Here is a 24,189-nt window from a genome sequence, read left to right as displayed (position 1 = left end):
GACAGGGTTGTGACAGTGACAGGGTGGTGACAGGGTGGTGACAGGGTGGTGACAGTGACATGGTGGTGACAGTAACAGGGTGGTGACAGTGACAGGGTGGTGACAGGGTGATGACAGTGGCAGGGTGGTGACAGTAACAGGGTGGTGACAGTAACAGGATGGTGACAGTGACAGGGTGGTGACAGGATGGTGACAGTGACAGGGTGGTGACAGTGACAGGATGGTGACAGTGACAGGGAGGTGACAGGGAGATGACTAGGTGTTGACAGGGTGGTGACAGGGTGATGACAGTGACAGGGTGGTGACAGTGACAGGGTGGTGACAGTGACAGGGTGGTGACAGTGACAGGATTGTGACAGGGTGGTGACAGGGTGGTGATGGGGTGGTGACAGGGTGGTGACAGTGACAGGGTGGTGACTAGGTGTTGACAGGGTGGTGACAAGGTGTTGACAGGGTGGTGACAGGATGGTGACAGTGACAGGGTGGTGACAGGGAGATGACAGTGACATGGTGGTGACAGGGTGGTGACAGTGACAGGGTGGTGACAGTGACAGGATGGTGACAGGGTGGTGACAGGGTGGTGACAGTGACAGGGGGGTGACAGGGTGGTGACAGGGTGGTGACAGTGACAGTGTGGTGACAGTGACAGGGTGGTGACAGGGTGGTGACAGTGACAGTGTGGTGACAGGGTGGTGACAGGGTGGTGACAGTGTGGTGACAGGGTGTTGACAGGGTGATGACAGGGTTGTGACTTTGACAGGGTGGTGACAGGGTAGTGTCGTGTCTTTGGCTATGCCGGATTAAGTGATATGACATGCTATTCTATAAAATCCTTTCTCTGTAATTAATATTACCTGATTGGGCTAATCATGTAAATGTAATTAACTAGATAGTCGGGGCACCACAAAATAATACTTATAGAGCTGTTATCTTCCGAATAAACTCTTAAAGACCTAGAAATATTTGACATCAATAGCAGTCAGTATTAATCGTCACCTTAATTCAGTCTCATCTGAAAGTTGTAAATTCTTGGTTATCTTCACGAACCCTGGCTAACAAGTTGAATCAGCAATACAGTACGCCCATTTGGAAAAGGAAAATGCAATAAATATTTACTCTGAGCCGCGCTTCGGTAGGTTGGTGGTAGATGGAAGGCCGTGTTGTTGGTGGTCAATTGGATACATTGTAGTAACATAGGTTGTGTGATAGACGGGATACTCTGTCTGTTCTTTCCTAGCCTACGTTTGCAGCTGCTGTTGCTAACTCAACGGCTAGGAGGTATCACTTCTGTAGTGAATAAGAGTTCAAAGTTCATACCGTTCGCAACCAAAGCTCACACTGAGGTTGATTTTGTTCTGTAGTTGACATGTTAGTCCTTTTAACGCAGAGGCTGCAGACCTCATGTACTTGGAACAGGAGGTTACATTTTCATCAAGGCTTTATAAAGTGGAGGGAGAAGGGCTTGTTTCACAGTCTACAGCTCATGTCTCTTCACAGGGGCGGGCCACTGATTGATAAGAGCCCTAACCTTATGAAACCCAAATCTCTAAAATTACATTTCATCTTTTCACCAGTCATTTTATATTCAAACATTTAAATTGAACAACAATTGCATGTGAATCCGATGATAACTCTGATGTGTAGACTTTCCACTGTAGAGTTTATGTCATCCTATCATCGATGAGAATGTCTCAGATGACAACCGAACTGACGTCATATTCATTAAGTACCACCGCATATGTTCCATTGGTCGGATTACCAGAATATAGTTAATTTCCCCCTACCTTCTGATGTTCCCAGAATCTCTATGTTAACTAAGGGTTTTGCAAATGTAACCTCAGTAGGGTAGAGAGAGGAAAAAGGGGGAAAGAGATATTTATGACTGTCATAAACCTACACCCAGGCCAACATCATGACAGTGTTGACAGGGTGGTGACAGGGTGGATGTGTCAGTCCACCACACATAGAGAAGTGTTATCCTTCCACCTGTAGTGTTGTGACAAAGAGCCACAGAGTGCATCCCAAATGATGTCCTATTTCCTGTATAGTCAATGCTTTTGACCAATGAGTTCATCCCAAATTACAACCTATTTCCTGTATAGTCAATGCCTCTGACCAAAGAGTACATCCCAAATTACAACTTATTTCCTGTATAGTCAATGCTTCTGACCAAAGAGTACATCCCAAATTACAACCTATTTCCTGTATAGTCAATGCTTTTGACCAATGAGTTCATCCCAAATGATGTCCTATTTCCTGTATAGTCAATGGTTCTGACCAAAGAGTACATCCCAAATTACAACCTATTTCCTGTATAGTCAATGCTTTTGACCAATGAGTTCATCCCAAATTACAACCTATTTCCTGTATAGTCAATGCTTTTGACCAAAGAGTACATCCCAAATTACAACCTATTTCCTGTATACTGCCCATGTAGGGTTCCATTTGGGATGCAGACCGGTTCTGAGAGGTTGTTAGGTACATGATCTGGATGACTGCTGGTGTTGTAGTCGTCTGTCCAACAATAACTTGTTTCTAGTTTCCTACATACTAGTGTTGTAGTCGTACTGTCTGTCCCACAATAACCTGCTTCTAGTTTCCTACATACTGGTGTTGTAGTCGTACTGTCTGTCCCACAGAGGCCATTATCAGCAACCATCAGTCCTCAATTGGCGGCTTCATTAAATAGTACCCGCAAAACACCTGTGTCAACAGTGAAGAGGCGACTCCGGGATGCTGGCCTTCTAGGCAGAGTTCCTCTGTCCAGGGTCTGTGTTCTTTTGCCCATCTTTTGGCTTTTTCTTTGCAACTCTGCCTAGAAGGCCAGCATCCCGGAGTCACCTCTTCACTGTTGACGTTGAGACTGGTGTTTTGTGGGTACTATTTAATGAAGCTGCCAGTTGAGGACTGATGGTTGCTAATAATTGCCTCTGTTCACCTATGTAGATATTCCATAAAAAATCTGCCGTTTCCAGCTACAATAGTCATTAACAACATTAACAATGTCTACAATTTATTTCTGATCAATGTGATGTTATTTTAATGGACACAAGAATTGATTTTATTTAAAAAACAGGGACATTTCTAAGATACTCCAAACTTTTGAACGATAGTGTATAAATACTGGAACTCAGCTGTTGGTTGTGTTGACAGTCATACAAGAGACTAAGCTCAGTGGAACTCAGCTGTTGGTTGTGTTGACAGTCACACAAGAGACTAAGCTCAGTGGAACTCAGCTGTTGGTTGTGTTGACAGTCACACCAGTGACTAAGCTCAGTGGAACTCAGCTGTTGGTTGTGTTGACAGTCACACAAGAGACTAAGCTCAGTGGAACTCAGCTGTTGGTTGTGTTGACAGTCACACAAGAGACTAAGCTCAGTGGAACTCAGCTGTTGGTTGTGTTGACAGTCACACAAGAGACTAAGCTCAGTGGAACTCAGCTGTTGGTGGTGTTGACAGTCACACAAGAGACTATGCTCAGTGGAACTCAGCTGTTGGTGGTGTTGACAGTCACACCAGAGACTAAGCTCCGTGGAACTCAGTTGTTGGTGGTGTTGACAGTCACACCAGAGACTAAGCTCAGTGGAACTCAGCTGTTGGTGGTGTTGACAGTCACATCAGAGACTAAGCTCAGTGGAACTCAGTTGTTGGTGGTGTTGACAGTCACACCAGAGACTAAGCTCCGTGGAACTCAGTTGTTGGTGGTGTTGACAGTCACACCAGAGACTAAGCTCCGTGGAACTCAGTTGTTGGTGGTGTTGACAGTCACACCAGAGACTAAGCTCCGTGGAACTCAGTTGTTGGTGGTGTTGACAGTCACACCAGAGACTAAGCTCCGTGGAACTCAGTTGTTGGTGGTGTTGACAGTCACACCAGAGACTAAGCTCAGTGGAACTCAGTTGTTGGTGGTGTTGACAGTCACACCAGAGACTAAGCTCCGTGGAACTCAGTTGTTGGTGGTGTTGACAGTCACACCAGAGACTAAGCTCCGTGGAACTCAGTTGTTGGTGGTGTTGACAGTCACACCAGAGACTAAGCCCAGTGGAACTCAGCTGTTGGGGGTGTTGACAGTCACACCAGAGACTAAGCTCAATGGAACTCAGTTGTTGGTGGTGTTGACAGTCACACCAGAGACTAAGCCCAGTGGAACTCAGTTGTTGGTGGTGTTGACAGTCACACCAGAGACTAAGCCCAGTGGAACTCAGTTGTTGGTGGTGTTGACAGTCACACCAGAGACTAAGCTCAGTGGAACTCAGTTGTTGGTGGTGTTGGCAGTCACACCAGAGACTAAGCCCAGTGGAACTCAGTTGTTGGTGGTGTTGGCAGTCACACCAGAGACTAAGCCCAGTGGAACTCAGTTGTTGGTGGTGTTGACTGTCACACCAGAGACTAAGCTCAGTGGAACTCAGTTGTTGGTGGTGTTGACAGTCACACCAGAGACTAAGCTCAGTGGAACTCAGTTGTTGGTGGTGTTGACAGTCACACCAGAGACTAAGCCCAGTGGAACTCAGTTGTTGGTGGTGTTGACAGTCACACAAGAGACTAAGCTCAGTGGAACTCAGCTGTTGGTTGTGTTGACAGTCACACAAGAGACTAAGCTCAGTGGAACTCAGCTGTTGGTGGTGTTGACAGTCACACAAGAGACTATGCTCAGTGGAACTCAGCTGTTGGTGGTGTTGACAGTCACACCAGAGACTAAGCTCCGTGGAACTCAGTTGTTGGTGGTGTTGACAGTCACACCAGAGACTAAGCTCAGTGGAACTCAGCTGTTGGTGGTGTTGACAGTCACATCAGAGACTAAGCTCAGTGGAACTCAGTTGTTGGTGGTGTTGACAGTCACATCAGAGACTAAGCTCAGTGGAACTCAGTTGTTGGTGGTGTTGACAGTCACACCAGAGACTAAGCTCCGTGGAACTCAGTTGTTGGTGGTGTTGACAGTCACACCAGAGACTAAGCTCCGTGGAACTCAGTTGTTGGTGGTGTTGACAGTCACACCAGAGACTAAGCCCAGTGGAACTCAGTTGTTGGTGGTGTTGCCAGTCACACCAGCGACTAAGCCCAGTGGAACTCAGTTGTTGGTGGTGTTGACAGTCACACCAGAGACTAAGCTCAGTGGAACTCAGTTGTTGGTGGTGTTGACAGTCACACCAGAGACTAAGCTCAGTGGAACTCAGTTGTTGGTGGTGTTGACAGTCACACCAGAGACTAAGCCCAGTGGAACTCAGTTTTTGGTGGTGTTGACAGTCACACCAGAGACTAAGCTCAGTGGAACTCAGTTGTTGGTGGTGTTGACAGTCACACCAGAGACTAAGCCCAGTGGAACTCAGTTGTTGGTGGTGTTGACAGTCACACCAGAGACTAAGCTCAGTGGAACTCAGTTGTTGGTGGTGTTGACAGTCACACCAGAGACTAAGCTCAGTGGAACTCAGTTGTTGGTGGTGTTGACAGTCACACCAGAGACTAAGCTCAATGGAACTCAGTTGTTGGTGGTGTTGACAGTCACACCAGAGACTAAGCCCAGTGGAACTCAGTTGTTGGTGGTGTTGACAGTCACACCAGAGACTAAGCCCAGTGGAACTCAGTTGTTGGTGGTGTTGACAGTCACACCAGAGACTAAGCTCCGTGGAACTCAGTTGTTGGTGGTGTTGACAGTCACACCAGAGACTAAGCCCAGTGGAACTCAGCTGTTGGTGGTGTTGACAGTCACACCAGAGACTAAGCTCAATGGAACTCAGTTGTTGGTGGTGTTGACAGTCACACCAGAGACTAAGCTCAGTGGAACTCAGTTGTTGGTGGTGTTGACAGTCACACCAGAGACTAAGCCCAGTGGAACTCAGTTGTTGGTGGTGTTGACAGTCACACCAGAGACTAAGCCCAGTGGAACTCAGTTGTTGGTGGTGTTGACAGTCACACCAGAGACTAAGCTCAGTGGAACTCAGTTGTTGGTGGTGTTGACAGTCACACCAGAGACTAAGCCCAGTGGAACTCAGTTGTTGGTGGTGTTGACAGTCACACCAGAGACTAAGCTCAGTGGAACTCAGTTGTTGGTGGTGTTGACAGTCACACCAGAGACTAAGCTCAGTGGAACTCAGTTGTTGGTGGTGTTGACAGTCACACCAGAGACTAAGCCCAGTGGAACTCAGTTGTTGGTGGTGTTGACAGTCACACCAGAGACTAAGCTCAGTGGAACTCAGTTGTTGGTGGTGTTGACAGTCACACCAGAGACTAAGCTCAGTGGAACTCAGTTGTTGGTGGTGTTGACAGTCACACCAGAGACTAAGCTCCGTGGAACTCAGTTGTTGCTGGTGTTGACAGTCACACCAGAGACTAAGCCCAGTGGAACTCAGTTGTTGGTGGTGTTGACAGTCACACCAGAGACTAAGCCCAGTGGAACTCAGTTGTTGGTGGTGTTGACAGTCACACCAGAGACTAAGCCCAGTGGAACTCAGTTGTTGGTGGTGTTGACAGTCACACCAGAGACTAAGCTCAGTGGAACTCAGTTGTTGGTGGTGTTGACAGTCACATCAGAGACTAAGCCCAGTGGAACTCAGTTGTTGGTGGTGTTGACAGTCACACCAGAGACTAAGCCCAGTGGAACTCAGTTGTTGGTGGTGTTGACAGTCACACCAGAGACTAAGCCCAGTGGAACTCAGTTGTTGGTGGTGTTGACAGTCACACCAGAGACTAAGCTCAGTGGAACTCAGTTGTTGGTGGTGTTGACAGTCACACCAGAGACTAAGCTCCGTGGAACTCAGTTGTTGGTGGTGTTGACAGTCACACCAGAGACTAAGCTCAGTGGAACTCAGTTGTTGGTGGTGTTGACAGTCATACCAGAGACTAAGCCCAGTGGAACTCAGTTGTTGGTGGTGTTGACAGTCACATCAGAGACTAAGCCCAGTGGAACTCAGTTGTTGGTGGTGTTGACAGTCACACCAGAGACTAAGCTCAGTGGAACTCAGTTGTTGGTGGTGTTGACAGTCACATCAGAGACTAAGCCCAGTGGAACTCAGCTGTTGGTGGTGTTGACAGTCACACCAGAGACTAAGCTCAGTGGAACTCAGTTGTTGGTGGTGTTGACAGTCACATCAGAGACTAAGCCCAGTGGAACTCAGCTGTTGGTGGTGTTGACAGCCATACCAGAGACTAAGCTCAGTGGAACTCAGCTGTTGGTGGTGTTGACAGTCACATCAGAGACTAAGCTCAGTGGAACTCAGTTGTTGGTGGTGTTGACAGTCACACCAGAGACTAAGCTCAGTGGAACTCAGTTGTTGGTGGTGTTGACAGTCACATCAGAGACTAAGCTCAGTGGAACTCAGCTGTTGGTGGTGTTGACAGCCATACCAGAGACTAAGCTCAGTGGAACTCAGTTGTTGGTGGTGTTGACAGTCATACCAGAGACTAAGCCCACTGGAACTCACCTGTTTTCCTCTTTTCTTACTGCAGTGGTTTGGTGACCTGGTAACCCCCGTGTGGTGGGAGGATGTCTGGCTGAAGGAAGGCTTCGCCCACTTCTTTGAGTACGTTGGAACGGACTTCCTCTTCCCCAAATGGAACATGGTAAGATCTTTATTGTATTTGTAAAGATAGTGAAAGATTACAATACCTTGTAATTACACTGTGACTAATTTAACCACCCTAAATGACTTTACTTCTGATCTTATCTGAGCATTAGAACAGTTGCATGGGCTACTGACTGTGTCAGCTGGAACAAAGACAAGGAACAGTTTATTATAATGTCTGTCAGTTGGAACAAAGACAAGGAACAGTTTATTATAATGACTCTGTCAGTTGGAACAAAGACAAGGAACAGTTTATTATAATGACTGTCAGTTGGAACAAAGACAAGAACCAGTTTATTATAATGACTGTCAGTTGGAACAAAGACGAGGAACAGTTTATTTTAATGACTCTGTCAGCTGGAACAAAGACAAGGAACAGTTTATTTTAATGACTGTTGGTTGGAACAAAGACAAGGAACAGTTTATTATAATGTCTGTCAGCTGGAACAAAGACAAGGAACAGTTTATTATAATGTCAGTCAGTTGGAACAAAGACAAGGAACAGTTTATTATAATGACTGTCAGTTGGAACAAAGACAAGGAACAGTTTATTATAATGACTGTCAGCTGGAACAAAGACAAGGAACAGTTTATTATAATGACTGTCAGTTGGAACAAAGACAAGGAACAGTTTATTATAATGACCCTGTCAGTTGGAACAAAGACAAGGAACAGTTTATTATAATGACTGTCAGCTGGAACAAAGACAAATAAAACATTTTTTTTCTCAATTTACCAAACAAGATACTATAATATTGACTGATTAGTCTGTCCATACGGTTTACATCTAGCATGGTGAACCATTAACCATCTGTTTTTACCATTATATCTAAAACTCTTCAATCTAAATTTGACCCGTTGTTATTCCTTATTCGTCATCATTTAGGGGCCGATGAGTTCGTTCCAATAAAATCATCCGTCATAAAGAGTTTGGTGGGAGCGGAAACAAAATGTTGTTTGTTAAAAGTCACTTCCAGTTTCCAGACGGAGATGTATTTATGCTAATGTCGAAAAATGGTTTGTTTCCATGCATTTCCAATTTATCTCTAGGTAAAAACGGAACAGTGACAGGCCACATAAATCTTGCGTTGGGGTAGTAATTTACACTGATTTCATCTCAGTAGCGATGGCAGTATTTGAATTGAAAGTCGTGCCCGTTCCCTGTGGGGGGACTCATTGAAGACGCATATCTCAAAGCCTGACTGCTAGGACACTAGGCACGCAGTGCAACGCACTGGACTGGACTCTACCGACAAACAGGACCAATATCACACTGGACTGGACTGTACCATCACACGGTACCAACATCACACTGGACTGGACTATCACACAGTACCAATATCACACTGGACTGTACTGTACCATCACACAGTACCAATATCACACTGGACTGGACTGTACCATCACACAGTACCAATATCACACTGGACTGGACTATCACACAGTACCAATATCACACTGGACTGGACTATCACACAGTACCAATATCACACTGGACTGTACCATCACACAGTACCAATATCACACTGGACTGTACTGTACCATCAAACAGGACCAATATCACACTGGACTGGACTGTACCATCACACAGTACCAATATCACACTGGACTGGACTGTACCATCACACAGGACCAATATCACACTGGACTGGACTGTACCATCACACAGTACCAATATCATACTGGACTGGACTGTACCACCTCGCAGTACCAATATCACACTGGACTGGACTGTACCATCACACAGTTCCAATATCAGACTGGACTGGACTGTACCATCACACAGTACCAATATCACACTGGACTGGACTGTACCATCACACAGTACCAATATCACACTGGACTGGACTGTACCACCTCACAGTACCATCACACAGTACCAATATCACACTGGACTGGACCATCACACAGTACCAATATCACACTGGACTGGACTGTACCATCACACAGTACCAATATCACACTGGACTGGACTGTACCATCACACAGTACTAATATCACACTGGACTGGACTGTACCATCACACAGTACCAATATCACACTGGACTGGACTGTACCATCACACAGTACCAATATCATACTGGACTGGACTATCACACAGTACTAATATCACACTGGACTGCACTTTACCATCACACAGTACCAATATCAGACTGGACTGGACTGTACCATCACACAGTACCAAATCACACTGGACTGGACTGTACCATCACACAGTACCAATATCATACTGGACTGGACTGTACCACCTCGCAGTACCAATATCACACTGGACTGGACTGTACCATCACACAGTTCCAATATCAGACTGGACTGGACTGTACCATCACACAGTACCAATATCACACTGGACTGGACTGTACCATCACACAGTACCAATATCACACTGGACTGGACTGTACCACCTCACAGTACCATCACACAGTACCAATATCACACTGGACTGGACCATCACACAGTACCAATATCACACTGGACTAGACTGTACCATCACACAGTAGTAATATCACACTGGACTGGACTTTACCATCACACAGTACCAATATCACACTGGACTGGACTGTACCATCACACAGTACCAATATCACACTGGACTGGACTGTACCACCTCGCAGTACCAATATCACACTGGACTGGACTGTACCATCACACAGTTCCAATATCACACTGGACTGGACTGTACCATCACACGGTACCAATATCACACTGGACTGGACTGTACTATCACACAGTACCAATATCACACTGGACTGTACCATCACACAGTACCAATATCACACTGGACTGGACTGTACCATCACACAGGACCAATATCACACTGGACTGGACTGTACCATCACACAGTACCAATATCACAATGGACTGGACTGTACCTTCACACAGTACCAATATTACACTGGACTGTACCACCTCGCAGTACCAATATCACACTGGACTGGACTGTACCATCACACAGTTCCAATATCACACTGGACTGTACCATCACACAGTACCAATATCACACTGGACTGGACTGTACCATCACACGGTACCAATATCACACTGGACTGGACTGTATTATCACACAGTACCAATATCACACTGGACTGGACTTTACCATCACACAGTACCAATATCACACTGGACTGGACTGTACCATCACACAGTACCAATATCACACTGGACTGGACTTTACCATCACACAGTACCAATATCACACTGGACTGTACCATCACACAGTACCAATATCACACTGGACTGGACTGTACCAATATCACACTGGACTGGACTGTACCAATATCACAGTGGGCTGGACTGTACCATCACGCAGTACCAATATCACAGTGGACTGGACTGCTGTATCTCCTGTGTTAATGTGACACCAATGCTATCTATCAATGAGAGTGACCACTACATTACACTAAAAGGGCTACAAGCCATCTCTCTCTTCCAATATCTCTTCAAATATCCCCAATAGCATAGCACTTACAATGAAGCAATGTATGGGATATTGGCCATGCCTTCTAAGTTGTGTGTTAGTATGGGATATTGGCCATGCCTTCTAAGTTGTGTGTTAGTATGGGATATTGGCCATGCCTTCTAAGTTGTGTGTTAGTATGGGATATTGGCCATGCATTCTAAGTTGTGTGTTAGTATGGGATATTGGCCATGCCTTCTAAGTTGTGTGTTAGTATGGGATATTGGCCATGCCTTCTAAGTTGTGTGTTAGTATGGGATATTGGTACGTTGGTACATAGGTTTTTTTTTCTTTCTATGGTTTGACTGCTAGTTCCTAAATATTGTTTCTCTCACGCAACGGACACTATTCATTCATTCCAGCCTGAGAGCAAACCCTCAAACAAGTTTTATATATTTTGTACATAACCCATGTTCAGCCGTAACCCCAGCTAGCTAGCTGACTGATGTTGGTATGTACATAACCCATGTTCAGCAGTAACCCCAGCTAACTAGCTGACTGATGTTGGTATGTACATAACCCATGTTTAGCAGTAACCCCAGCTAACTAGTTGACTGATGTTGGTATGTACATAACCCATGTTTAGCAGTAACCCCAGCTAACTAGCTGACTGATGTTGGTATGTACATAACCCATGTTTAGCAGTAACCCCAGCTAACTAGTTGACTGATGTTGGTATGTACATAACCCATGTTTAGCAGTAACCCCAGCTAACTAGCTGACTGATGTTGGTATGTACATAACCCATGTTTAGCAGTAACCCCAGCTAACTAGTTGACTGATGTTGATATGTACATAACCCATGTTTAGCAGTAACCCCAGCTAACTAGCTGACTGATGTTGGTATGTACATAACCCATGTTTAGTAGTAACCCCAGCTAACTAGCTGACTGATGTTGATATGTATATAACCCGTACTCAGCCGTAACCCCAGCTAACTAGTTGACTGATGTTGGTATGTACATAACCCATGTTTAGCAGTAACCCCAGCTAACTAGCTGACTGATGTTGGTACGTACATAACCTTTACTCAGCCGTAACCCCAGCTAACTAGCTGACTGATGTTGGTACGTACATAACCTTTCCTCAGCCGTAACCCCAGCTAGCTAGCTGACTGATGTTGGTACGTACATAACCTTTACTCAGCCGTAACCCCAGCTAACTAGCTGACTGATGTTGATACGTACATAACCCGTACTCAGCCGTAACCCCAGCTAGCTAGCTGACTGATGTTGATATGTACATAACCTTTACTCAGCCGTAACCCCAGCTAGCTAGCTGACTGATATTGGTATGTACATAACCCATGTTTAGCAGTAACCCCAGCTAACTAGCTGACTGATGTTGATATGTACATAACCCATGTTTAGCCGTAACCCCAGCTAACTAGCTGACTGATGTTGATACGTACATAACCCATGTTCAGCCGTAACCCCAGCTAACTAGCTGACTGATGTTGATACGTACATAACCCATGTTCAGCCGTAACCCCAGCTAACTAGCTGACTGATGTTGATACGTACATAACCCATGTTCAGCCGTAACCCCAGCTAACTAGCTGACTGATGTTGGTATGTACATAACCTTTACTCAGCCGTAACCCCAGCTAACTAGCTGACTGATGTTGGTATGTACATAACCCGTACTCAGCCGTAACCCCAGCTAACTAGCTGACTGATGTTGGTATGTACATAACCTTTACTCAGGCGTAACTCCAGCTAACTAGCTGACTGATGTTGATATGTGCATAACCCATGTTCAGCCGTAACCCCAGCTAACTAGCTGACTGATGTTGGTATGTACATAACCTTTACTCAGGCGTAACTCCAGCTAACTAGCTGACTGATGTTGATATGTGCATAACCCATGTTCAGCCGTAACCCCAGCTAACTAGCTGACTGATGTTGGTATGTACATAACCTTTACTCAGCCGTAACCCCAGCTAACTAGCTGACTGATGTTGATACGTACATAACCCATGTTCAGCCGTAACCCCAGCTAACTAGCTGACTGATGTTGATATGTGCATAACCCATACTCAGCCATAACCCCAGCTAACTAGCTGACTGATGTTGATACGTACATAACCCGTACTCAGCCATAATCCCAGCTAACTAGCTGACTGATGTTGATACGTACATAACCCATGTTCAGCCGTAACCCCAGCTAACTAGCTGACTGATGTTGGTATGTACATAACCCATGTTCAGCCGTAACCCCAGCTAACTAGCTGACTGATGTTGATACGTACATAACCCATGTTCAGCCGTAACCCCAGCTAACTAGCTGACTGATATGTGATCTTCACTTCTTGCTGGAATGTAATGCAAACGTAGAGATATTCTAGCAAAGCCCCATTCCCAGGAAAGACCAATGATGCCCATGCAATTAATGCAAACATTAATGATGAACAATTATGCGAATCATACACTTCACGCTCCTATTCGTTCTCCCCCGAACGAGCTGCGTTTGTGATTGGATTAGAGATACGTTAAGTCCAACCTGGTTAATGAAATATTACCCGCGTTGGTTCGATTACAGGAGCATTAGCCTGACAAAGAACAGTGTTCAACAGTAATGGAGTTCACAGTGTATCGAAAAAAAACAACAACAATTGAATGTGTTTAGAGTAAATGTTATTAAATGTGATATTGAATTTTGCGATGGTATATTTTGGATGAAAATCAATTACCCCCTCCCTTATTACAAACTACCATTGTGATTTTTCTTTCATCAACGGAATTTAGATTACTATTTACAATAGAGATTCTATACATTATCTGTCAACCTACTGCTTAACCCGAGATGTTGCCAAGGCAACCACAACGTATGGAATGTTAGCAGTATCTAGGGAAGACACCCCCTGTCTGTTAATTGCTTAAGGGTGTGTTCTAAATGACTCCCTCTTCCCCCCTACATACACAGAGTGGACAAAACATTAGGAACACCTTCCTGATATTGAGTTGCGCTTTCTTTTTGCCCCTCAGAACAGCCTCAGTTCGTTCGTGGCGTGGGACTCTGCAAGGTGTCAGAACAGCCTCAGTTCGTTCGTGGCGTGGGACTCTGCAAGGTGTTCGAAAGCGTTCCACAGGGATGCTGGCCCATGTCGACTCCAATGCTTCCCACAGTTGTGTCAAATTTTCTGGAATGTCCTTTGGGCGGTGGGCCGTTCGTGATACACACTGAAACTGTTAAGTGTGAAAAAACCTAGGAGTGTTTGCAGTTCTTAACACAAACCGGGAACGCCTGGCACCTACTACCATACCCCGTTCAAAGGCACTTAAATCTTGTGTCTTAACCGTTCACCCTCTGAATTGTCCACAGACACAATCCATGTCTCAAGGCTAATAACCCCTTCATCTACGCTGATTGATGTGGATTTAACAGGTGACATCAATAAGGGATCATATCTTTCACCTGGATTCACCTGGTCAGTCTATGTCATGAAAATTGCAGGTGTTATTAATGTTTTGTAAACTCAGTGTAGTGCATTTCTTTTGACCAAAGCCCCCTAGGGCTAGTGCACGACATAGGCAATAGGGCTCTGGTCTAAAGTAGTGCACTATATAGGGAATAGGGTGCCATTTGGGAGATAGACGTAGTGTGTTATGCCGCTATGCATATTTTCCAGTCCACTTATTCTCAAGTGTTTCTGCTGTCCAAGGCTAAATAACTCCCTGACACTCAAGTATAGCTAAGAGACGAAGAGAGAGAGAGGAAGAGATATGGCACAGTCTCAGCCAATCATTTCTGTCACATTTGCATTTCCTGTTGTGGCAGTCGTTTCAATCATGGGCTATATTCATTTGGTAATTATCATAGTCCATCCTCCCTCTCTGTGTCCAGAACAAATTTAGAAGCATCTTTCTCTTCTTCTTCGCTCTTCCAGACTTGCAGAACCGCCAGCTAATTGCTCGGCTGCTGAATTTCTAATCACAGAGGGAGCAAAACTCTGTCATCGTCCCAGCAAGGAGTTTTTAAATTGCAGTCAATAAAATATTCATGGTATGGTGAATAGTTTGGACTATCGCCTTTGCTTTCCTTGTGTGGAACAATCACCTGGTCAGAGTGGACCCCCTAATGTATGTCAAATGATTTGCAGTTCTTTCGACAAAACAGAAATCAATTCAGCAGTCCATTTTTGTAAAGGCACTGTGTGGAGAATGGATGATGAAGACATCACTGCTAGCTGCCTAGCTTTACCGTCATATATATATATATATATATATATATATATATATATATATATATATATATATATATTACTATCTCAGAAAAACAACCCATATAACTAATTCAAAATAAATACATGATCATATCCAGGCATCATCAATATACAAAACATCCCAGTGTAACAGTGTTCCATACTTCAAAACTCTCTTTGTTCTAGAACACAACAACAATATGCTAATCATCACTTCAGTTATACTCGTCAATTTCAACTCTTTTGTCCCTTTTGTTGATGCGATGACTTTGATGCAGACAGACACAGACCAGGCTTCTCTTAGTGTCCCCAGATGCAACAGCTCTTCGTGGAAAATAAACACCCACAGCCGTTCTATTCACATTAGATAAGACCATCATTAGCATGACAACACGGAACACAATAAGAGCCCAGTGTTCCAACCATAGATCAGAATGATTCTAATTCTACTTCTATAGTTCCAACAACATTGGAAGCCTTTCTCTGACTCTATGACTGCAGGCAGGGCAGTCGTGATACTGGCTTCTGTATTTAGATGAGTTCAGGTGTAAATTGGCTGATGCTTGCTGCCTGCCCTCTCTTTTTTTTTAGAGGAGGCACGATGCCGACCTCATGCTCTTCAGGAAAGAAAGACAGTGTGTGACTCATTCTGTTTTTTTATTCATTGGTAAAGTGTCTAAATCAGGAGAAAAATGTGGTCCTGTCTCTCTCTCTGCTTTGTTAACGAGCAGTCTTGTTACACAGGGATAAACAGATAGGATGACAAGAGACTTCAAGTATTAATATTCACACATTCAGTTTTCTAAAGTTCTCAGAAGTGCACAGTTTTCAGCAAACCCTTTACCCTTGCTGATCAGAGATATCTCAACACTAAGTCAGACAGACAAATGTAACGTCTGCTTCCAACTCACACCCTCAAACATGTACATCCCCTGAACCCAGCCCACTTTCCAGCTCACACCCTCAAACACGTATATCCCCTGAACCCAGCCCACTTTCCAGCCCACACCCTCAAACACGTATATCCCCTGAACCCAGCCCACTTTCCAGCCCACTTTCCAACTCATACCTTCAAACATGTCTATCCCCTGAACCCAGCTCACTTTCCAGATCCCAATCACCTGAATTCTGATCACCTGTTCACACACCTGTATGTCATTACCACACACTATTTAGTTCCGTCCTTCACACCTCGTCACTGTGAGGTATTGATTGTTTTGTGACACACTTCGATTTGAAGCGCTGGTTTCCCTGTATTAGTCCTCCTGTGTATGATAGTTTTTGGTCATCTTCACTAATGGCACTTTTTACCGATTCCCTGCCTGTACTTTAACCTATCAGATTTCCTGTTATCAACCTGTTCCCTGCCTGTACTTTAACCTATCAGATTTCCTGTTATCAACCTATTGCCTGCCTGTACTTTAGCCTATCAGATTTCCTGTTATCAACCTATTCCCTGCCTGTACTTTAGCCTATCAGATTTCCTGTTATCAACCTATTCCCTGCCTGTACTTTAGCCTATCAGATTTCCTGTTATCAACCTGTTCCCTGCCTGTACTTTAGCCTATCAGATTTCCTGTTATCAACCTATTGCCTGCCTGTACTTTAGCCTATCAGATTTCCTGTTATCAACCTATTGCCTGATTGTCACGCCCTGACCTCACAGAGGCTTTTTATTTCTCTATTTGGTTAGGTCAGGGTGTGATTTGGGTGGGCATTCTAGTTTGTCTGTTTCTTTGTTGGCCCGGGTATGGTTTCCAATCAGAGGCAGCTGTCCATCGTTGTCTCTGATTGGGAATCATACTTAGGCAGCCTTTTTTCCCCACCTGTGTTTGTGGGTAATTATTTATTTTCCGTGAGTGTTTGTGTGCGCCTTGGCTCATTTATGACAGGGAGTTTGAAGACAGTGAACGTGACACTGATCTCCCGGACTACGTTACAGCCTTTTCCCTGCCTGCACTGTTGCCTTGTTGGACCCCCTGCGTATGACATCCTGCCTGCCCCTGGACCCAGCTATAGGGATTAGGATGTGATTTGGGACACAGGCACTGCCTTCCTGAGGTGTAAGACCTGTTCAGGCAGATGCTGTGTGTGTGTATGTGTGTATGTGTGTTTGTGTGTGGGTGTGTGTGTGTGTGTGTGTGTGTGTGTGTGTGTAGCTGTCTTAATACAGTGGCAGAACCCAGATGAAATATGATCAGGACTGAAGCTCATGTTGAGGAGACACATGGTCCAGGTGGAGGGTTCTGTTAACTCATTTCATAGAGCTGTCATGTGACTTAGCTGGTCAACACTGTCTCTCTCTCACTGTCCCGCTCCCTCTCTCTCTCTGTCTCTCGCTCCTTCTCTCTCCTCTCTCTCTCTCTCTCTCTCTGTCTCTGTCTCTCTCTGTCTCTCTCTGTCTCTCTCTGTCTCTCTGTCTCTCTGTCTCTCTGTCTCTGTCTCTGTCTCTCTTTCTCTCTGTCTCTCTGTCTCTCTGTCTCTCTGTCTCTCTCTCTCTCTCTCTCTCTCACTGTCCCGCTCTCTCTTTCTCTCTCTCTCACTCTTTCTTTCTCTCGCTCTCTCTCTCTCTCTCCCCCTCCCCCTCTGTCTCGCTCTCTCTCTCGCTCTCTCACTGGCTGGTAGGTCTAGACAGTACATGTGAGGGCAGGTAGGTTCCACCCCTTTATGTTTCATATATGCAAATATACCCAGTGTATTTATGCAAATGAGGCTAATATAATTTTATTTTGTTAAAAAATATTTGTACAAAATACCTGATACTCTAACAAAATGTATATATGACTGCATTCTCAGAAAAATAATAAGTGACATTTGAAAATAAATTGAATTCCTGAAATACCACCACAATCCCACCACAGTACCACCACAATCCCAACACAGTACCACCACAATCCCACCACAGTACCACCACAATCCCACCACAATCCCAACACAGTACCACCACAGTAGCACCACAATCCCACCACAATCCCAACACAGTACCACCACAATCCCACCACAATCCCACCACAATCCCAACACAGTACCACCACAGTACCACCACAGTACCACCACAATCCCACCACAGTACCACCACAATCCCACCACAATCCCACCACAATCCCAACACAGTACCACCACAGTAGCACCACAATCCCACCACAATCCCAACACAATACCACCACAATCCCACCACAATCCCAACACAATACCACCACAATCCCACCACAATCCCACCACAATCCCACCACAATCCCACCACAATACCACCACAATCCCACCACAATCCCACCACAATCCCACCACAATCCCACCACAATCCCACCACAATCCCTGAACTCCGTGAACGACTTCTCCCCTCCAGTAAAATGTTTTATGTACTAATAATTCAGTCAATATCTTATTGATTATACAAACTCTAAAAGTCTGGAGTATCTTCATCCATAGTCCAACTGTTGCATTTATTAGAATGTTTTTAAAAAATCCTTTAAGAGTTATGATGACTGTTTCTATTGCTAGCCATTTTATTTATTGAACCGTTAATTAACTGGGAAGTTAGTTAAGAACAAATGTATTATTTACAATGACGACCTACCCCGGCCAAACTCAGACGACGCTGGGCTAGTTATGCGCCGCCTTATGGGACTCCCAATCACGGCCGGTTGTGATGCAGCCTATGTCGTGATGGGTCTGTTGTGACTTAGACCGCTGTGATACAGCCTGGAATCAAATCAGGGTCTGTAGTGACGCCTCTAGCACTGAGATGCAGTGTCTTAGACCGCTGTGATACAGCCTGGAATCGAACCAGGGTCTGTAGTGACGCCTCTAGCACTTACTCACGTAAGGCAACAGACATTGTTATTATTTTGAGTCCCAAACGACACCCTATTCCCTATATAGTGCACTACTTTAGACCAGAGCCCTATTCCCTATATATGTTATTTCTGAGTCCCAAATGACACCCTATTCCCTATTTAGTGCACTACTTTTATCCATTATTATCTGGTTACAGCATCCCGTCTATATTGTAATCAGAAGAATATTGAGTGTCTTAATGTCTTTGAAAGACTAAAAAACAAAACACTGAAATCTGCCCCTGGTATTATCACAGGGTAATTATATCTCACCTCGTGTTGTGGACATTTCATTTAGAAGGTAATTGCACCCAAAATGTGCTTGGTGTTGCTTTTGAATAATGGTCAACTCCTGAATAAGAATCTAATTGTTTTGTTTGTTCCATTGAGAGATGTTTTGTTATTGTTTTCGTGGAGAGATGGAGAGATGGAGAGATGGCGGGATGGAGAGATGGCGTGCAGCAATGATTTTCTGGCCAACATTTACTTCCGTAGAGAATAATCTAGTTGAGCATAATTACCATAATTCAGTATTACATTATCAATGTTTAATTACTTTTTTTAATAAGAATCAACACACAATCTGGGATGCCTTATAAGAACTCAATTTAGTGGAATCTAATGTTATACAATAAGGACTCCATTGTCACGCCCTGACCTTAGAGATCCTTTAAATGCTCTATTTGGTAGGTCAGGGTGTGACTAGGGTGGGAAATCTATGTTTACATTTCTTTTTTTTGGCAGAGTACGGTTCCCAATCAGAGGCAGCTGTCTATCGTTGTCTCTGATTGGGGGTCATATTTAGGCAGCCCTTTTCCCCACCTTCAGTTGTGGGATCTTGTCTTTGTATGTTGCATGTGTTGCACTACGAAGCTTTACGTTCGTTGTGTTGTTTATTATTATTTTTTTTGATGGAACATTAATAAAGAAAAGGTACGCCTCCCACGCTGCACCTTGGTCTTCATTTAACGCAGACGTAACAGACTCCATTAGGAGGAATATAATGTTATACAATAAGAACTCCATTAAGAGGAATATAATGTTATACAATAAGAACTCCATTAGGAGGAATATGATGTTATACAATAAGAACTCCATTAGGAGGAATATGATGTTATACAATAAGAACTCCATTAGGAGGAATATGATGTTATACAATAAGAACTCCATTAGGAGGAATATAATGTTATACAATAAGAACTCCATTAGGAGGAATATGATGTTATACAATAAGAACTCCATTAGGAGGAATATAATGTTATACAATAAGGACTCCATTAAGAGGAATATCATGTTATACAATAAGGACTCCATTAGGAGGAATATAATGTTATACAATAAGGACTCCATTAAGAGGAATATGATGTTATACAATAAGAACTCCATTAGGAGGAATATGATGTTATACAATAAGAACTCCATTAAGAGGAATAGAATGTTATACATGAGGACTCCATTAGGAGGAATATCATGTTCTACAATAAGGACTCCATTAAGTGGAATAGAATGTTATAAATAAGGACTTCATTAAGAGGAATATCATGTTATACAATAAGAACTCCATTAAGTGGAATATAATGTTATACAATAAGGACTCCATTAAGAGGAATATCATGTTATACAATAAGGACTCCATTGAGTGGAATATAATGTTATACAATAAGGACTCCATTAAGAGGAATAGAATGTTATACAATAAGGACTCCATTAGGAGGAATATAACGTTATACAATAAGGACTCCATTAGGAGGAATAGAATGTTATACAATAAGGACTCCATTAAGAGGAATATAACGTTATACAATAAGAACTCCATTAAGAGGAATACAGAAGGAATGGAGAGAGAACTACTGTGATTTCCTCTGGGATTCATCATGCAGAAACGTATTCTCTGGCAATGGAGTCGCTCATGTTTTAAAGAGAAGAAAGTACTAACCCGCCTGGCAGATGTTTTATTAAACCATACAAAGTGGATGACTGGCATTTTAGATGTTTGATAATCCTCTACGAGGAAGACTTTGCGTTTTGTAACCGCTCAGGCTGAGACGTGATGATGTCCGCTAAATCTCCACCTCTCCCTCCATAACACGGACGGGACAGAGAGCTTAAAATCAAACATCATTATTCACAACTCATGTCTCCCTCTCTCTCTTTTGTTCTCTCTCTCTCTCTGTCTCTCTCTCTCTCTGTCTCTCTCTCTCTCTCTCTCTCCCTCTCTCTGTCTCTTTTGTTCTCTCTCTCTCTCTCTCTCTCTCTCTCTGTCTCTCTCTCTCTTTCTCTCTCTCTCTCTCTCTCTCTCTCTCTCTTTTGTTCTCTCTCCCTCTCTCTCTCTATGTCTACCACACTTCTCTCTCTCTCTCTCTCTCTCTCTCTCCCTCTCTCTGTCTCTCTCCCTCTCTCTCTCTTTCTACCACACTTCTCTCTCTCTCTTTCTCTCTGTCTCTCTCTCTTTCTCTCTGTCTCTCTCTCTCTCTCTCTCTCTTTCCCAGTCTCCCGTAACATCCCAGAAGGCTGACATTAGCATCTTGCTTTTTCGGGAGAGAAATCAATTTTCATAACAAATGAGCTATTAACTACCCAGAAGGCTGTTCTCTCCTTTTCCTTCCTGCCACCTCGGGGTGCAGTCGTGCCTCACCCTATCTGAGAGGGTTAGGTGAGGGGGAGAGGTGTGAAGTGTGGATTTCTTGAGTGTGGGATTATTCGATTTACAAAGACGTTTTTTTCTCGTAAATGTTTTGGCGTGTTAGTAGATTTCGATGAGCTCTCGTCACATTAGAATAATAATTATCTTGGATTAATGGATTATATTGGAATCAAACCTTCCTCAGTCTCTTTGAAAGGTATTATCCCCCATCGTCCTCAGTAGGAGGAGTTCAATCATTATAAGACACACAGTAAAATACTGTTCCCTGGAACCCGCTACGTTTACCCAAACATTACCTCAGTACATACAGTACATTTACCTCAGCTTTATAACGTTGTCTCTATTTAACCTTTATTCAACCAAGTAGTCCTGTTGAGGCCAGAGACCTCTTTATTTATTAACCAAGTAGTCCCGTTGAGATCAGAAGACCTCTTTATTTATTAACCAAGTAGTCCTGTTGAGGTCAGAGACCTCTTTATTTATTAACCAAGTAGTCCTGTTGAGGTCAGAGACCTCTTTATTTATTAACCAAGTAGTCCTGTTGAGGTCAGAGACCTCTTTATTTAACCAAGTAGTCCTGTTGAGACCAAAAGACCTCTTTATTTATTAACCAAGTAGTCCTGTTGAGGTCAGAGACCTCTTTATTTATTAACCAAGTAGTCCTGTTGAGGTCAGAGACCTCTTTATTTATTAACCAAGTAGTCCTGTTAAGGTCAGAGACCTCTTTATTTAACCAAGTAGTCCTGTTGAGGTCAGAGACCTCTTTATTTATTAACCAAGTAGTCCTGTTGAGGCCAGAGACCTCTTTATTTATTAACCAAGTAGTCCTGTTGAGGTCAGAGACCTCTTTATTTATTAACCAAGTAGTCCTGTTGAGGTCAGAGACCTCTTTATTTAACCAAGTAGTCCTGTTGAGGTCAGAGACCCATTTATTCAACCAAGTAGTCCTGTTGAGGTCAGAAGACCTCTTTATTTATTAACCAAGTAGTCCTATTGAGACCAGAAGACCTCTTTATTTATTAACCAAGTAGTCCTGTTGAGACTAGAAGACCTCTTTATTTATTAACCAAGTAGTCCTGTTGAGACCCGAAGACCTCTTTATTTAAACAAGTATTCCTGTTGAGACCAGAAGACCTCTTTATTTATTAACCAAGTAGTCCTGTTGAGACTAGAAGACCTCTTTATTTATTAACCAAGTAGTCCTGTTGAGACCAGAAAACCTCTTTATTTAACCAAGTAGTCCTGTTGAGACCAGAAGACCTCTTTATTTAAACAAGTAGTCCTGTTGAGACCAGAAGACCTCTTTATTTATTAACCAAGTAGTCCTGTTGAGGTCAGAGACCTCTTTATTTATTAACCAAGTAGTCCTGTTGAGGTCAAAAGACCTCTTTATTTATTAACCAAGTAGTCCTGTTGAGCCCAGAGACCTCTTTATTTATTAACCAAGTAGTCCTGTTGAGGTCAGAGACCTCTTTATTTATTAACCAAGTAGTCCTGTTGAGGTCAGAGACCTCTTTATTTATTAACCAAGTAGGCCTGTTGAGGTCAGAATACCTCTTTATTTATTAACCAAGTAGTCCTGTTGAGGCCAGAATACCTCTTTATTCAACCAAGTAGTCCTGTTGAGACCAGAAGACCTCTTTATTTATTAACCAAGTAGTCCTGTTGAGGTCAGAGACCTCTTTATTTATTAACCAAGTAGTCCTGTTGAGGTCAGAAGACCTCTTTATTTATTAACCAAGTAGTCCTGTTGAGGTCAGAAGACCTCTTTATTTATTAACCAAGTAGTCCTGTTGAGGTCAGAGACCTCTTCATTTATTAACCAAGTAGTCCTGTTGAGGTCAGAAGACCTCTTTTTTTATTAACCAAGTAGTCCTGTTGAGGCCAGAGACCTCTTTATTTATTAACCAAGTAGTCCTGTTGAGGTCAGAGACCTCTTTATTTATTAACCAAGTAGTCCTGTTGAGGTCAGAGACCTCTTTATTTATTAACCAAGTAGTCCTGTTGAGGTCAGAGACCTCTTTATTTATTAACCAAGTAGTCCTGTTGAGGTCAGAGACCTCTTTATTTATTAACCAAGTAGTCCTGTTGAGGCCAGAGACCTCTTTATTTATTAACCAGGTAGTCCTGTTGAGGCCAGAGACCTCTTTATTTATTAACCAAGTATTCCTGTTGAAGTCAGAAGACCTCTTTATTTATTAACCAAGTAGTCCTGTTGAGGTCAGAGACCTCTTTATTTATTAACCAAGTAGTCCTGTTGAGGTCAGAAGACCTCTTTATTTATTAACCAAGTAGTCCTGTTGAGGCCAGAAGACCTCTTTATTTATTAACCAAGTAGTCCTGTTGAGACCAGAATACCTCTTTATTTAACCAAGTAGTCTTGTTGAGGCCAGAAGACCTCTTTATTTAACCAAGTATTCCTGTTGAGACCAGAAGACCTCTTTATTTAACCAAGTAGTCCTGTTGAGACCAGAAGACCTCTTTATTTA

At 43.5% G+C, this 24,189-nt stretch overlaps 1 protein-coding gene across 2 annotated transcripts in view; it reads left to right on the top strand.

Moving 5' to 3' along the window:
- Window positions 1-24,189, top strand: part of LOC110512778 (thyrotropin-releasing hormone-degrading ectoenzyme) — a 406,337-nt gene that overhangs the window by 233,822 nt on the left and 148,326 nt on the right. For both annotated transcript variants that reach the window (XR_005036243.1, XM_036945426.1), the window contains exon 5: window positions 7,444-7,557. Coding sequence is in view for 1 of the 2 variants with exons in the window: in XM_036945426.1 (XP_036801321.1) it covers window positions 7,444-7,557 (114 nt within the window). In the remaining variant the exon portion in view is untranslated. The remainder of the gene's footprint in view (window positions 1-7,443; window positions 7,558-24,189) is intronic.

This window comes from Oncorhynchus mykiss, chromosome 15, assembly GCF_013265735.2.
Source record: "Oncorhynchus mykiss isolate Arlee chromosome 15, USDA_OmykA_1.1, whole genome shotgun sequence".
Taxonomy (NCBI): domain Eukaryota; kingdom Metazoa; phylum Chordata; class Actinopteri; order Salmoniformes; family Salmonidae; genus Oncorhynchus; species Oncorhynchus mykiss.
Note: the sequence above shows the minus strand (reverse complement) of the source record. Positions and strands in the feature narration are given on the sequence as shown.